Below are 16,254 nucleotides of genomic sequence, written 5' to 3'. Positions count from 1 at the left end.
CACCTGCACAGAGGAAAGGGACCCATTGTAAAGTCTGTCTTTCACTGGGCAGCACTTCAAATACCAGAGGTTTCTTCATAAGGGAGGTAGAAGGCTGCCATGAGAGAAGGGTTTGGCCCATCTTTATTAATCAACCAATCAGCAAAAACAACGGTCACAAAAAGAAAGTCAGAAGAATACTAAACAAATCTCATATAAAAGCAAAGTGGTGCGCATACTGAGGGAAGGGTGGGGCTTCTTCCTATCAGTCGATAGTTAATGACTTTGTCTGAATTTTGTAGTTATATAGGAGCAACTATTTATTCTCTCATCAAACCATTCCTTACACTCTTCATATGAGGAAAAACCACTCATTACCGGTACAGGTAACACACCGTGGCTAACTGAACACATTCAGTTAAAGCTAAAATCATCCCTATAAAGCCCAATGCTTCTATCTTTGCTTACCATAGAAGACATGGCTCAAAAAACAAAAAAAAAAAACACACAAAACCATAAAGAAGGAACAGCCAGAAATATTACACCCGAAATATTACATCCCAAATTATTACACCCGAATCACATTTGAACTAGGACATAGCAGGAAGAATTCTGACAAGAACACAAACATTCTAACATCACCAAGTGGGGAAAACAGGTGATTATAGACAGTCCATTCAGGTCAGCCATGTGTTATTCTTCTGTTTATTTTAGAAACTAATCAGTAAGTATAACTTTGCACATGTTTGGTGCAGCGAGCCAAAATTTTTTCATCCTTTTCACCTTTTTCCTTTTATTGGGTGGAGATATGATATTGTTTTTCATCCAACAGAACAAAACTGGTTTACTTCAAAGGGCATTTAAGACTAGAGTCCTCGCTTGACAAATTTTTCCAGACCTCTGGTATCATGTAGTCTATCAATTTTCAGCACTGAAATAATCCTAAACAATCTGGACTATCTGGGGTGAAGAAAATGCAATTGGATTTTTCAACCATCTTTAATTAGTACATTTACTGTATTATGCTGCCTTTATCCTTAACTATAAAAGCTGCACATGACGGGATATATCTCACTCATTAAACTACAATAGTAATTACCAATAGCCTGAAAACTCTCTCTAATGATCTCTGTATAAAAAGTGAATTCTCATAATCTAGTGAGGTACCATAACTATACTCTGCGTTTTTCCATCTGTCCATCCGCCTGTGGTGTTTGCGCATGGTAACACTGCGTCCCGGGCTTTAAATAATATCCTATTTCGAATATTAACGGTGTAATTCGCATACAGTAAATTATTAAAACACTTTTCATTTGTAAATGTACATCCAGATATCGTTTTATTTACCTAAAACTTACACATATTGTAACTATTTAAAGCCCGGGACGCAGTGTTACCATGCGAAAACACCACAGGCAGATGGACAGATGGAAAAAAACAGAGTATAGTGGGAGGGAATGATCTTGTGGTATAAAAATTGATCAGTGACAAAATATAACAGCATAGGTAAAAATAAAAAAAATGTGCTTATACCTGTAAATGAGTGGTGCTTAATGCAAACTTGGTGTTAGTTTACTGCACCAAGTAGTGTACTATAACTTCAGTAAGGAAACACAGTTGAGCACTTATTGCTGCAGATTTTTATTTACAATAAATAACCATGATTCTGTAATGCTAAAATTACACCCTGTAATGAAAATTTATTTTGATAATAACAACCCACAAATACAACAAGGTCTGTTCACATACACTAAACCTTAAACATATTAAACCACTTTTCCCATCATTGGAAGACTCTCAAGACAAACAAAATATAGTTACTGGGTAAACACTAAAGATCCCTAATAAGCATGCAATATGTGAAAGTTAATATTGTGTGGCAAGCAGCAAGAGGATGATACTTTGCAGTCTCATAGTGTTAACTTAGTATCAAGTTGTTTATATGGGTTTTGTGCTAAATGATCATTACAAGCATCTTCTCAAATTACACTTATTTTGAGCATTTATCATAATTTTGCTGTGATCATTGCTGATCTTTGACAGCAGTAAATGTTAAATAGAGAAGATCTTCATTTTATGCATCCTTTTTGGTCAGTGTGGACAAATGAATTAAAATTTTCATAATCATATTTATTATTTGGATACATACCTACAATTAAAGATAGCTCATATCTGCTCGCTGAAAAGCAAATTGTATAGCTATCTGGATGACTTTCTAGTACACCTGTTTTCTACCAGGTGCGTTTCAAATATTCTAACTTTTGTCAGAATTCTCCTGGACAGCCTGCTAAGTATTGGGGAGGATAGGTCAGATTCAGTTTACCAATAGGTAAGTATCCAAATAATAAACTTTATTATGAAAATTTATAGTATTTCAGATGAACCTTACCTACAGTTTAAGATAGCCAATTCCCACACTGAGAAGAGGATGGTGGGTAGTGTAGCTAGACAAAATCTGCTCAGCCAGTTGAGCTAAAGGTTTCTTGCATGAAACCCAAAACATTCTCACTAGACCTGGAATCCTTTTTGGATCTTACTACTGGTAGAATTTGGATTTCTTTTGAAAAGCAGCAAAGAGCAGCCTTGCAGAAAAAAACCACTTCAATTTCACCCAGAATGAAATGAAAGTGGTGTGAAGAGGCCCTTGTGCCTGGGTCCCAAAGCCCAAAAAATAACAGAGCATACCTTAATGATATAAAGGTATGCTCTCATACAATACTATATAGTATGTACCTTATTGCTCTCCAAAATATCAAAACCTGGGATTTAAAACAAGGAGCCTAAAAGATTGCTCTTTCTTCAGTTCAGGAAAAGGCTTTGCCCAATACTAATAACAAACTAAAATTCTCTGTAATTAGGGTAGTGAGTGGCAAAAACCGAATTGCACTTCAGTTATGCCGCATTATAATCACATCCTCATGCAACAAATTTGCCATAAAACTCAATGAACTAGCAACTGCTCTTACATTATGACTGCTTACCTTCAATAAAGGTAAAAGGTATGGAACTAGTTCCCATGCCCTAGTTTAATAAATGTCAAGGGCATCACATTCTTTGACCAAGATGTTTTTCTAAAACCAAAAAACCCTACCTAAATAAATTTTAAATACCATCACAGGACAGAGAAGTGTTTCCTCTTCCTTCCCCACTAAAGAGACAATTTGGAATTCTTATTTAGCCTTAACATCAGTCTCAGATCTAGGGCAAAAACGATAACAACATTCCCTTTACAAGAGATTCATAGGAGAATGCTTGCAATATACTTAATCTTTTAACTGCCAAGAGTGCTAAAAAAACAAGTGTTTGATTGTAAATACTTAAATGGAACTTATTCTTATTCTAGAGGTTCAAAAGGATTGGCCAATGAAATTCCAGAATGTTTAAATTCCAGAGAGAGACTGATGCAGCTCTAGGAGCTTCAATCTCAACATCTTTAGGTACTGATCACAATCCAGATCCAGTTGCACATGACACAACACTGTACCAAGGAAAGCATGGAAGTATAATCTCGAAAGTAGACAGTGAAAAATTCTCACTGTAGTACCTAGGAAAACGATGACACTTTGATGTCTACAGGGGTATGGATGCTGAGAATTCTTCTAGAATGGCACTCATAGCAATATGTACACAAATTGATGCTTTTGATACAAGGCCAAGGTTGTTTCACCAATTCATTAAAGATAAAACCCAAGGAGATGGCTGAGCATCTCCAAGCAGTTAACTGTGGAATGCAGAAGTTTGGTGGAACTGAATGAAATTTAATGGGAGAACACCAGAGATCTACCTGGAGATCTAGAAAGTTCTAAAATTATTCCCTCTGAGGCTACAGAGGGGGTATGGAAGTCATTGAATAATTCTTGTATTCGAGATTTGTTCTATACTTTCTTTAGAGTTCATAAAGGGGGAAGGCATATGCATCAAAACTATTATATCAAACTTGGAGGAACACTTCAACTGCTTGAGTCAACACAGTAGAAAAGAGCTCTTGCCCCTAAAAGACAAAACCATCCCCTTATGGGCAACAAATTCCTCATAAACAGGAATACCTTCCCTGCAAATCCACACTGAAGGGGCTTGCACAACCAAGAATCTATTCGTATGTGAAAAATACATACTGCATGCCCACTGAATCATTCAATAGTTCTTTTGATTTAAAAAAAAACGATGACGAATGGGGACAAGAATAAGTTGTTCAGCCTTGATATGTCCAACTCTGGGTGCTAATCTCTGGTTGCTTATGGTGCTAGGAAAAAGCTGGGAGGTGAAATCCCAGTGAAAACAGACATCTGCTTCACTGGAATCTTCTCTAATTATAACCTCCTACCGAAGAACAAGATACTTCAGGTGGAGAAGATACAAAAGAAAGGCTGTCGGAGACAACACCAGTGAAGGGGCAACCCGAAAAGTCAGAACTCTCCTTCAGTGCCTCCACTATTCAAGGTTCTGCTCGTAACTCTCTCCAAACATGCAAGAAGGCCTGCAACCTCCTACTGGAACTTGAGGCTGAACAAATCCCTGAAAGATATAAAAGACTTGGGATAAAGAGGTACGATTTTTAAATGAGAACTTGAAGAAAGAGAAGAGGAAGGCCTTTTCTACCACTAACTGAGAGATTAACTGAGAAATTCTATTGTTTTGTGCTTAAGAGGTAACCTGAGGGAAAACACAAAACAACAGCCATCACCTGTGCAGGAGAAACCGTGATGACAGAAAAGAGCATAAACGCTAGTATAAACATGAAAGCATTCACCTACAGTGCCAGAAATAGACTTAACCATGCAAGTTAAAAGCTCTAAGACAGTTTCTGCTAAAATTCCTCCGATGCCACAAACACTTTAAGTTGGTGCCACAAACTCTCTAAGATGGCACTACACTCTTGCAGCTGGTACCACAAACTCTCTAGCCATAAATATTTTTGCTGGCATAGAGAAGAGGCAAGCATACTGTGCAAAAGTTCAGAAAAAAAAAAAACTTTAACACTAAACAGAGACCTAAAAAAAACCTCCATCTCAGTGTGTCCAGAGCACTTCGTCAGTCTCAAGAGTACATCTCTTCAAAGGGAAAAAATATGCAAAGAGATCCAAGACTTCAGTTTAAGTGCCAGTAAAGCACCTGTATCATTATGTGGTGGCTCTTTGTGACTTCAAAAAAAGAAAAAAAAAAAACAGCTAAAAAAGAGGAAGATAAAAACTGTAAGACTTATGAAAGGTGTTCTAACTGGAGGAGAATGCTTGGGTTTCTTCAAATACTTAATGGGCAACAAAATACTAAGAGGTAACAAAGACCTATTTTCTAAGGGACCTCTTTCCTTCACTAAATAAGGATACAGCAAAGTGCAACTCTAACAAATGCCAAAAAACCAAAGAAGATTCCTCTAATTCACTCTTCTTCTGTTAGAGGAGGAGTTGGGGCAACAGCAGGCAACTACCTGTAATGAATCCCCAACTTGATGAAAGGGGAAACTGAGGGAACCCAGTCCGAAGTAGCTAACTTGAGTCAACACAAGTTGGCTGAGCAGAAGAAACAGAAGGAAGAGACTCACAGATAGGTAAAACAGCATGTTCTTTGCTGTAAAGAACGAAAAGATGCATTTTGAGTAGAAAGAAGAATAGCAGACAACGATTTAGAATAAGCAGCAAATGTAGAAGAGATTGTTTTAAAAATCGACTGAGTTAACATAACATCAGAATAAGCACAATTCACTACAGACACATTAATAACACTGTCAATACATATATAACTATACTCTGTTTTTTTCCATCTGTCCATCCGTCTGTGGTGGTCGCGCATAGTAACACTGTGTCCCGGCCTATATATAGTTACACTATGTGTAAGTTTTAGGTAAATAAAAGGATATCTGGGTGTTCATTTGCAACTGAAAAGTGTTTTAATAATTTACTGTAGGCGAATTACACCATTAATATACGAAATAGGATATTATTTAAAGCCCAGGACACAGTATTACCATGAGCAAACACCACAGGCAGATGGACAGATGGAAAAAAACAGAGTATAGTGTTACCATGTGCAAACACCACAGGCAGATGGAAAGATGGAAAAAAACAGTGTAGTCATAGTGTTGCTAACAACCTCATTACTAGGTGCTAATGACAAATATGGAGCAAAGATTTATGCTAACTGAAACAATCTTTTATCTAAATCATTAAAAGAGACTTAAGAGCATGAAAAATCAGAGGCAGGTGACAAAGGGCACAGAATCACATCGACCCAAGAACTGACACAGTTCCCAAGCAGCGAATCTTCAAACTGTCGCAGGGCAATCCTAGGCTCTGGCCACAGTTGGGAAAAGGCACCGACATCTTACCTCTTACAGGGCACTCGAAAATGATCACATACGTACTATGGGGAGACCCAGAATAGCTCCCCAACATAAACTCAGGTAAACCTTTCACTGACTAAAGTAAGGTTTGCATCCTGTTCTAACTCCTCAACACACTGTTCCTGAACTGAAAAAGTCTTAGACTGAGTAAGGGTAAGACCTTGAGGGAGGCCAGAAAGAGAGAAAAGACAGGTTTATGACCAGACTTGACTATTTGCTTTCACAACCTATCTGCTTCTCTTCTCTTCCTACATCTAACAAACTTAAGCATAAAGTCCTTAAAAAATTCCTACATTCCTCATATCTGTTCTCAAGATCACATACTATGTATACCCCTGGAGCTGGCACAAACAGTGTGTATATATCTCAAAATTCAATATCCTGCTAAAACACAGTAATCATTCTAACAGAGCCAAATATTCTTTGCCTTGCTTCCAGTGGAGGGCATCCTAGGAAAAACAAATGTACAGTACCATGAAAGCAACGAACAGCCAAAACCAGGAAATACCAACTAGTGCCTACACACAATGGTGGCAAGGAGAATTCTGACAAGAACTAAAACATTCGAAACACACTTGGTGGAGAACAGGTTTACTAGACAGGCATCCCTGTCAGCATTGCGATCTTCCTTTGTTGGAATGCCACGTAGCTTATCGGTGTAAAGCTATAGGCTATTATTAACAGTAGGTGAGATTCATCCCAAATTACTTTCTTTTAATCTGACAGTGTACACTTTGTTAGATTTGCACAATGTTCCCAATAATCTTTTGCCTCTTATTATAAGTGTAATTATGAGAACATATAAAATAAATGTTTTTACAAATACAGATTATTATTTTATACAGTTATTTTTTGGACTGGCTGTCTAGGCACTTAAAAAGTTTGTTAATGGCATTAGCTGCCAGCAAAACTCTACTTGACAATAGAACTTTGTCACTGAAGACCATGCAAAACCCTGAAAATCTTTTATTGACATATTCTACTGATTCACTCCCCATGTACACAATACAATACAATACAATATTCATTCACAAAAATGTTTGTAATTTTTTTCAGTCTATGTTTCATAATAATTATTTTCTTTGTTTTAAACTGGCTCCTCAGTGATGGAATACATTTTCTTTACTAAGCCATAAAATGAAGACAGGCAAGTATATATGTAATCAATTTTGACTCCCTTACATTCTTCTTTATTTATCAAACAACATAATTGTACCAAATATGTATCACTTATTCTTTTTATGAGACATTATGATATTCAACATCTCATTTAGCAGAACCAATTATATTTTCATTCTTCACAAACTTACAAATGGCAATCATTCTCTTTTTACTGCCATACTAGTAATAAGGTACTGAACCATAAAAAACCCACACATTACAATCTTCACTCTTTGGTTTAACAAACAAATAATTACTTTCTATCACTTTTTTGTCACAAATTAAAAACTTACCATATTTCTCAATCATGAGACAGCATTCACTCTTGCTTAGCCTCCTGGGAATACCCATGTCTCCATTCAGGATTATCTCTCCAGATACAGTAAGTTAGGGCTGTTGCCAGCATTAACCAAGCAACATATGGAATAATTAGCAATCCAGCAACATCATCAACATTCCAAAATGCAAAGCCAGTTGCAATAACTGCAGCATCAAGAAGAAGAATCTCTACTAAAGCCTGAAATGAAAAGTAATCATTAAAATCAAAATGACTAAGTATGCCTTGTGCAACACACTAAATGCTAGCAAAGATTATTTGCTAGCTGTGTTCTTATTGTCTCTTGCTAGCAGTGTTCCTATTGTCTCTAACAGCACTAATTGCTACCATATACATTTTTCTGTATTACCTATGGTCTTTATGCTTACCTGCTTAACTCCTTTAACTTTACCCTGCCCCAATTTTCACTTCTCATTTACGAAAAAATCTTTTAGTTAACCCTTAGCACAATTTAGAAAATGTGATTCATGTGTTGAAGTAGCTGATAACAAAAGTAAACTTACTATGAACAATCACATTTGGAATTATGCAGGAAAATAGACCCTTGAATATGATATTGTTAAACTACAATAAAGTTTTGTACATACTTACCTGGCAGATATATACTTAGCTATAGTCTCCGACGTTCCCGACAGGATTTCAAATCTTGCGGCACACGCGACAGGTAGGTCAGGTGGTCTACCTTACCCGCCACTGGGTGGCGGGTGTATGAACCAATCCCCCTTGCTTGTCAGATTTTCTCTTCCACCTGTTTCCTGAGGGGAGGCTGGGTGGGCCATTAATCGTATATATCTGCCAGGTAAGTATGTACAAAACTTTATTGTAGTTTAACAATATCATTTTTGTACATGAACTTTCTTGTCAGATATATACTTAGCTGATTGGCACCCTTGGTGGAGGGTAAGAGACAGCTAAATAATACAGGAAAGAAGGGAAACAACTAATGTTGTAGGATATAAAAACCTTGGTTCTCACCTTTTCAGGCTGAAGACTTCATAGATACTGTCTTTGAGTCTGCATTGCCTGGAGAGCTACAGCTAGGATGTGACCTGTTGCTGAAAGACCCTCGGATCTACCACTGGGATATGTGATCCCCTTCTTTGGTAGAATCCAAGTCGGATCCTGTTAAAGGGAACTTGTACGCTTACATAACAGATCCTTACCGCTACCTCTGCAAGGAGCCAAAACCCAACAGACAACCTAACCAAAATACAAAGGGTTAATACTACGACAAAAAGAGGTGCCTCCTGCAACCTCTTTCAGACAACCAAAAACACAAATACAAAATATAGGGTAACATATCAAAGTTTAAAAAGGATAAGTTTCAGCTCCCTGCCCCAGCACCAAATCCGCCGATACGAAAGGGCCCAAGGCGAAGCATTTATCATAAGTGATTTTTACATCACACAGGTAGTGGTTTGCGAAAACTGATTGGCATCTCCAGAAGGTCGCCTCCATCAGGTTCCGCACAGACATATTCTTCTTGAATGCAAGCGAAGTTGCAATGGCTCTCACCTCGTGAGCTTTCACCTTCAGAAGCTTAAAATGCTCTTCCTTGCAGGCAACATGTGCCTCTGTAATAAGGCTTCTCAAGAAGAAGTAAAGAGCATTTTTCGACATGGGCCGAGTGGGGTCCTTCATGGAGCACCAAAGTACATCTTGATTAGCCTTAAGTTGCTCCTTCCTCTTAAGGTAATACTTCACAATTCTCAGAGGGCAAAGAGTTCTTTCAGGCTCTTCCCCTACAAGAAAAGATAAACCACGAATTTCAAAGCTCCTGGGCCATGGACGTGATGGGTTTTCGTTCTTAGCAAGAAATCCTGGAAGAAACGAACAAACCATAGATTCTTCCTTAAACCCGACATTGCCCTCAATAGCTTGGAGCTCACTCACCCTCTTAGCTGTTGCTAGGGCCAAAAGGAAGAGAGCCTTCTTCGTCAGATCCTTGAAAGAGGCTGAACTAGGTGGTTCAAATCTAGACGATCCAAGGAATTGTAGAACTACGTCTAGATTCCAGTTCGGTGCAATATGAGATCGTTTTTTAATAGTTTCAAATGACCTAATAAGATCATGCAGGTCCTTATTCTCGGAGATATTCAAGCCTCTATGCCGAAATACTGCCGCCAACATACTGCGGTATCCTTTAATAGTAAACACAACAAGATGACACTCTTCTTTGAGAAAAAGCAGGAAATCCGCAATCTGGGTCACAGAGGTACTGGAAGAGGAAATGTTCTTTCTCTTGCACCATCGTCTGAAGACATCCCACTTTGACTGGTATACACGCAAGGTGGTAGGCCTCCTCGCTCTTGCGATTGCTTTAGCAGCTGTTGTTGAAAAGCCTTTCGCTCTGACCAGACTTTGGACAGTCTGAAGCCAGTCAGACTGAGAGCGAGGAGATTTTTGTGGTACCTGTCGAAGTGGGGCTGTCTGAGTAGATCGCTCCTTAGCGGGAGCGATTTTGGAAGGTCCACTAACCATTCCAGTACCTCTGTGAACCATTCTTGGGCTGGCCAAAAGGGAGCGATTAGGATCATTCTCGTTGAATCTGACTCTACGAATTTTTTTATTGTTAGCCCCAGAATCTTGAAGGGGGGAAACGCGTAGACGTTGAGTCCGCTCCAGTCTAGCAGAAGAGCATCTATTGCTAATGCCTCTGGATCTGAGATCGGAGAGCAGTAAGGATCCAGTCTCTTGTTTTTCGACGTGGCAAAGAGGTCTATGTGTGGCCTGCCCCACAACTTCCACAGGCTCTGGCATACATCCAAATGAAGGGTCCACTCTGTGGGAAGGACCTGATCTTTCCTGCTGAGGAGATCTGCTCCCACATTCCTTTCTCACTGCACGAACCTGGTGAGAAGCTTGATTCCCCTTTCTTCTGCCCACAGAAGAAGGTCTCTTGCCGTCTCGTACAGAGAGAAGGAATGCGTCCCCCCCTGTTTTCTGATATATGCCAGAGCTGTAGTTGTCCGTGTTGATCTGCACTACTGATCTTCTGACGTTGGGCTCGAAAGCTTTCAGAGCCAACCACACAGCCATCAACTCATTTCTGTTGATGTGCCAGGATACCTGGTCCCCCACCCAGGTACCTGACACCTCGCTGGTTCCCAGAGTCGCCCCCCAACCCGTATCCGACGCGTCGGAGAACAACACTAGGTTGGGGCTCTGGGATTGAAGAGACAGTCCCTTCGCAAAGAGGTTGGGATCTGTCCACCATGTGAGTAGCTTCTTGACTTCATGAGATAACGACAGGGAGAACGTCAAATCCTGAAAACGACGACTCCAATTCCGATGAAGAAAGAATTGGAGCGGTCTCAGGTGCAACCTTCCTAGGGAAACGAATTGCTCCAGCGAGGAGAGCGTCCCCAGCAGACTCATCCACTCCCTCGCTGTGCATACTTCTTTCCCTAAGAAGGTTGTTACTCTCTCGAATCCTCGGGCTATCCTTTCCTGAGAGGGAAAAGCCCGAAAACTCAGAGTTCATCCGTATCCCGAGATACACACACTCTTGTTCGGGAATTAGCGAAGACTTCTTGAAATTGACGAGAAGTCCCAAAGCCTTCGTCAATTCTAGTGTTACTTGCAAGTCCTTCAAACAACGATCTTCTGAATTGGCCCTTATCAGCCAATCGTCAAGGTACATGGATATCCTCACCCCCTTCAAATGAAGCCATTGAGCTACGTTCCTCAAGATCCCCGTGAACACTTGAGGGGCCGTCGAGAAGCCGAAACACAGAGCCCTGAACTGGAAAATTTTTCCCCCCATCATGAATCTGAGAAACTTCCTCGAGGAAGGATGGATCGGTACGTGGAAGTAAGCGTCCTGTAAATCCAAGGAAACCATCCAGTCCCCTGGACGAAGTGCTGCCAGCACTGATGAAGGTGTTTCCATCGTGAACTTCTTCTTTTCTACGAAGAAGTTCAGGGCGCTTACATCCAACACCGGTCTCCATCCCCCTGAGGATTTTGGAACTAGGAAAAGGCGGTTGTAGAAGCCTGATGAACGATGGTCTGTCACTAGTTCGATAGCCTCCTTCTCCAGCACCTGTTCTACTGCTAGATGGAGAGCTTGATTCATGATGGGGTCTCTGTACCTGGCCGTCAACTCCCATGGGGTGGTCGTTAAGGGAGGTCTTGAGGTGAAAGGGATGAGGTAACCTCTCCTCAAAATTGAAAGGGTCCAAGGATCCGCCCCTTTCTGGGCCCAGACTTTCGCAAATCCTAAGAGTCTGGCGCCCACCGTTGTCTGAAGGACTTGCAAGTTATTTGGGGGCCTTGACTGACTTGGCAAAAGTCTTACCTCTTCTGGAGGGTCTACGACCCCTAAACGCAGAGGTTCTGGAGGAAGAAGCCCCTCGAAAGGGTTCCTGAGTACTCGACTTCTCCTTCTTAGCCTTGGTAGGGAAGGAAGGGCGAGGTTTCCTTGCCGACTGGGCCAAAAGGTCCTGGGTGGCTTTAGCCGAAAGCGATCTTGATATGTCCTGTACTAGATGCTTAGGGAATAACTGAGCGGACAGAGAAGCAAACAGCAAAGAAGACCTCTGAGCGTTGGAGACGGACTTCGTCAAGAAGGAACAATATACAGATCTCTTCTTCACGATCTCGGCCCCATACAGGGAGGCGATTTCACTCGCTCCGTCTCTTACAGACTTGTCCATGCAAGACAAAACGCAGATGAGATCCTCTGGAGAAAAAAACTCTGGCACCTCTATCTTCTTAGCCAGGACTCCCAGCGACCAATCAAGGAAGTTAAAGACCTCCAGCACTCTGAACATGCCTTTCAGAATGTGGTCTACTTCGTTCATTGCCCAAGTTGTCTTCACAGAGTTAAGAGCAGCTCTCCTTGTGGCATCTACCAGAGCCGAAAAGTCAGAATCGGCCGAGGACGGTAGACCCAATCCCAAGGACTCTCCTGTTTCATACCAGAAACCAGCGCGTCCTGATAACTTCGAAGGAGGGAAAGCGAACATCGTTTTCCCCGCTTCCTCTTTGGAAGCCATCCAGGAACCAAAACTCCTCAGAGCCTTCTTCATCGAAAGGGTCGGCTTCATCCTCACACAAGAAGAACCCTTCGCTGTCTTCGCCGTAGAAAATAACGAGTGAGGAGAAGGAGGAGCCGTAGGAGTAAGGGAATCCCCAAATTCTTGCAGGAGAAGCTCTGTGAGCTTCTTGTAAGAAGACACCGCTGCTGAAGTGTTCGGTTCTTCATCCGAACCCTCTAGGATTTCTTGTCGAGGAGAGCGCGGAAGATCCTTAGGCGACGAAGAGGTCCTAGTAGGAGCCGAGCGAGAGGTTGGAGAGCGCCTTCTCGTAGAAGAGCTCAAATCAGCAGGAGAACGACGAGACGAAAAGGAAGAGCGCCCGTCCGATCTGGATTGTCTGCAATGAGACTCCCTCTTCGAGGTAGACGAAATCTCGGCTGAAGGAGAGGCAGGGCTCCTACCCTGAGAAGGTCTGGATACATCGACAGGGCGCTTACGAGGAGGAGAGTGCCTAGCAGAATCTGTGCGCCTATCCTGAGGAGAGCGGCTGCCAGGCGTAGAGCGCCTATCAGGAGCAGGGCGCTTGCGCGGCTCTTGATTCTTGTCCAGTTGAGTACGATCAACAGAAGGTCGACTGGAAGGAGAAAAGCGCCTACCAGGAGAAGGCTGCTTGCGAGACTCTTGACGTCTGACAAGCGGATAACATTCAGGAGAAGGGCGCCTCAAAGCTAACGAGTGCCTATCGAGAGAAGGGCGCTTGCGAGGCTCTTGGTGCCTACCAATAGACGAATGGTCAGGAGTAGGGCGTCTAGAAGAAGGAGAGCGCCTACACGGAGAAGGGCGCTTGAAAGTCTCTTGTTGTCTGCCACAAGGAGAATAGTCAGGAGTAGGACGCCTCGAAAAAGACGAGCGCCTACTAGGAGATCGACGTACAGTAGGCTCTTGGTGCCTATCTTGCGGGGAGCGGCTACCAGCAGGATGCCTATCAGGCACATGGCTCCTACCAGACTCTTGATGTCTGAAGGGAGAGGAGTCACGAGTAGGAGAAAACGTCTACTCAACGCCCGATCCGAAACTCGAGGAGAGCGACATCCGGAAGACGAACGCCTACTTGTAGAAGGGCGCCTTCTAGTTTCTCGAAGTTGCTGAGGAGAAGTTCCACGAGAGGGAGACGAGGAAAGAGGTCTGTTCTGCTCCAAGTATCTATCTCCTTTCGGCCGTACCCTCGAAACAGCGTGATGAGCAGGCGAAGAGCGCTTACCAGAAGCGGGAATCCAATCTGGAGAAAAAACTTCTTTCTCCACAGAGCGTCTGACTGATGTTTGGCGCCTTGAAGCAGAAAGAGAGCCAGGAGAGCGGGGCCGCTCGCGTGAGCTCCTACCTTCATACGAAAACTCCCCATATGAAGGAGAACGCCTACAAAGAGGAGAACGATCCTCTGAAGAACGGCGCCTAGATCTCTTGATCGGAAGAGAAACGTCCTTCTTCCTACGTGATCTAAAGGCCAGAGAGTCCACCAACGCCGAGATCTGAGCCTGAAGTCCCGCAAGGACTCTAGTAGGAGAATCTGACTGGTCTTCCTCCGAACCAGGCGCAGATTGAGGGGCGCGAGAAGAAGAGTGATCACAGGATCTCTTGGGCTTCTTTGCTTCCAACGACGATTCTTCTGGGAAAACCTTCGGGCTAGAAGCCAAAGGACTGCAGGGAACCTTCCAAGCCCTCTTCAACGGGCGCGACGCATCCGGGGAGTTCCAACCTCTCTTCGGAGAGGGAGACGACGAAGAGGAGAAGCATTGACGTAGGATCTCCTTCTTGTAGCGATCCGAGGCAGCCTGGGAGCGTACTTCAGGATCTGCCGAGGGGACGCCTGACCGGTGGGGGCTCTCCCTAGCCCTCTTGCGGCTTTTGACTTTCCTACTCCACTGGAACTGGGAGTCTGGAAGAGGTCTAGGCCTAGAGGCACTAAGGAGCCGGTCAGACGCACCCTCCACAACACTGGGGACACTGCACTGATCACTAACACTCTCCTTACCTTCTAACTGACGAATCTTCTGATCCATAGAAGGAATCGTGGCTCTTAAAGCCGCCGCCTCCGAAGACGAATCTTTGGCTTCGGTGCGGGGAGCAGGGGCTGCAACTTGGGAAGAAGGTTCTACTTCTACATTAGTATTTGGATCCACATCCAACTCACTCATTCTAGACCTACTAGAACTTCTAGAGGAAGCCTTACATACTCTATCACGTTCCAACTTCCTAACATAAGAAGAGAGAGCCTTATATTCGTCTTCATTCAAAACCTCGCATTCCTTACAAGGGTTACTAAAAGAACATTCATTCCCCCTGCATTTCATGCATACAGTGTGAGGGTCAACTGAAGCTTTCGGATAGCTCACCTTAACCCTTCAATACACAAAACCTAAAAAAACAGAAGTTTTAGCTACTGAACCAGGTCAGACATTGTTAAAGAAAAATCCAGTTCAAAATCAAAACGGTCCACAATTAGCGTATGCCAAGCCAAACAGAGCGAATACGTCACCAAAAGAAGTCCAAATCAACTCCAGGCAAGCGAGAATCGAAAAATCTATCCAGAGGAACTGACAACAGTTGTTATCGTTTCCAGCGACAGAGAAAATCTGACAAGCAAGTGGGATTGGTTCATACACCCGCCACCCAGCGGCAGGTAAGGTAGACCACCTGACCTACCTGTCGCGTATGCCGCGAGATTTGAAATTCTGTCGGGAACGTCGGAGACTATAGCTAAGTATATATCTGACAGGGAAGTTCATGTACAAAAACCTAGATTTACTGGTAGGAATCATAGGAGACTGTTTACAGTAGACTGACTGATTTATGACCTGGCAGTAGAACTGTTTAGGTTATTCAGTACCACATGACTGGATTTATTTTTGAACCTGACAGAAGAACTGTTAGGTTATTCAGTACCACAATATGTATACAAATAGAGGAATTACTGTTAAAAATAATCAAGCATTACAAAATAAATTACTATCGAAAAAAATTAATTAACTTTGCTACAAATAAATATCATAAAACATCCCAATATCTTCAATGAATTCCATTAAATTACTACCATTATTGTCATCAATTAAAATTTGCTCTACAGCACCTAGATATGGTTTTGCCTTCTCTCCTAAACTAACTTGGGACAGTTCATCAATATGTGCTCTACAGTAAGAAGGGTTTTACAAAAACCACACATTAGTGGACTGGCACCCTGCAATAGGAACTTGCATGTCACACAAGCATGGCCTATCTGTAATCTACAGAACCTTGTCTGCAACCCATGATTGCTGTGGTAGGATGAAGACCAAGAGTCAATCAAGAGATGGATCTTCTGGTATTTCAAGTTCTTTATTGATTATGAGCTCCATCTATTATGCCATTTTTGTCTGATGTTAGATCAGATAGGGGAACTGTGGGATAATCGAAACTAT

General features: G+C 42.2%; 1 protein-coding gene across 1 annotated transcript in view; it reads right to left on the bottom strand.

Annotated features, from left to right (window-relative positions):
- Nucleotides 1–959: 959 nt before the first annotated feature.
- The window catches only part of LOC135215542 (translocator protein-like), a 70,461-nt gene continuing 55,166 nt past the window's right edge, over nt 960–16,254 (bottom strand). The window contains exon 4 of the mRNA XM_064250375.1: nt 960–7,997. Coding sequence (XP_064106445.1) covers nt 7,800–7,997 — 198 coding nt within the window. The 3' untranslated portion in view covers nt 960–7,799. The remainder of the gene's footprint in view (nt 7,998–16,254) is intronic.

The sequence above is a fragment of the Macrobrachium nipponense genome, chromosome 5 (genome assembly GCF_015104395.2).
Source record: "Macrobrachium nipponense isolate FS-2020 chromosome 5, ASM1510439v2, whole genome shotgun sequence".
Lineage (NCBI taxonomy): Eukaryota > Metazoa > Arthropoda > Malacostraca > Decapoda > Palaemonidae > Macrobrachium > Macrobrachium nipponense.
The sequence above is the reverse complement of the archived record's forward strand: the minus strand, read 5'-3'. Positions and strand labels throughout refer to the sequence as shown.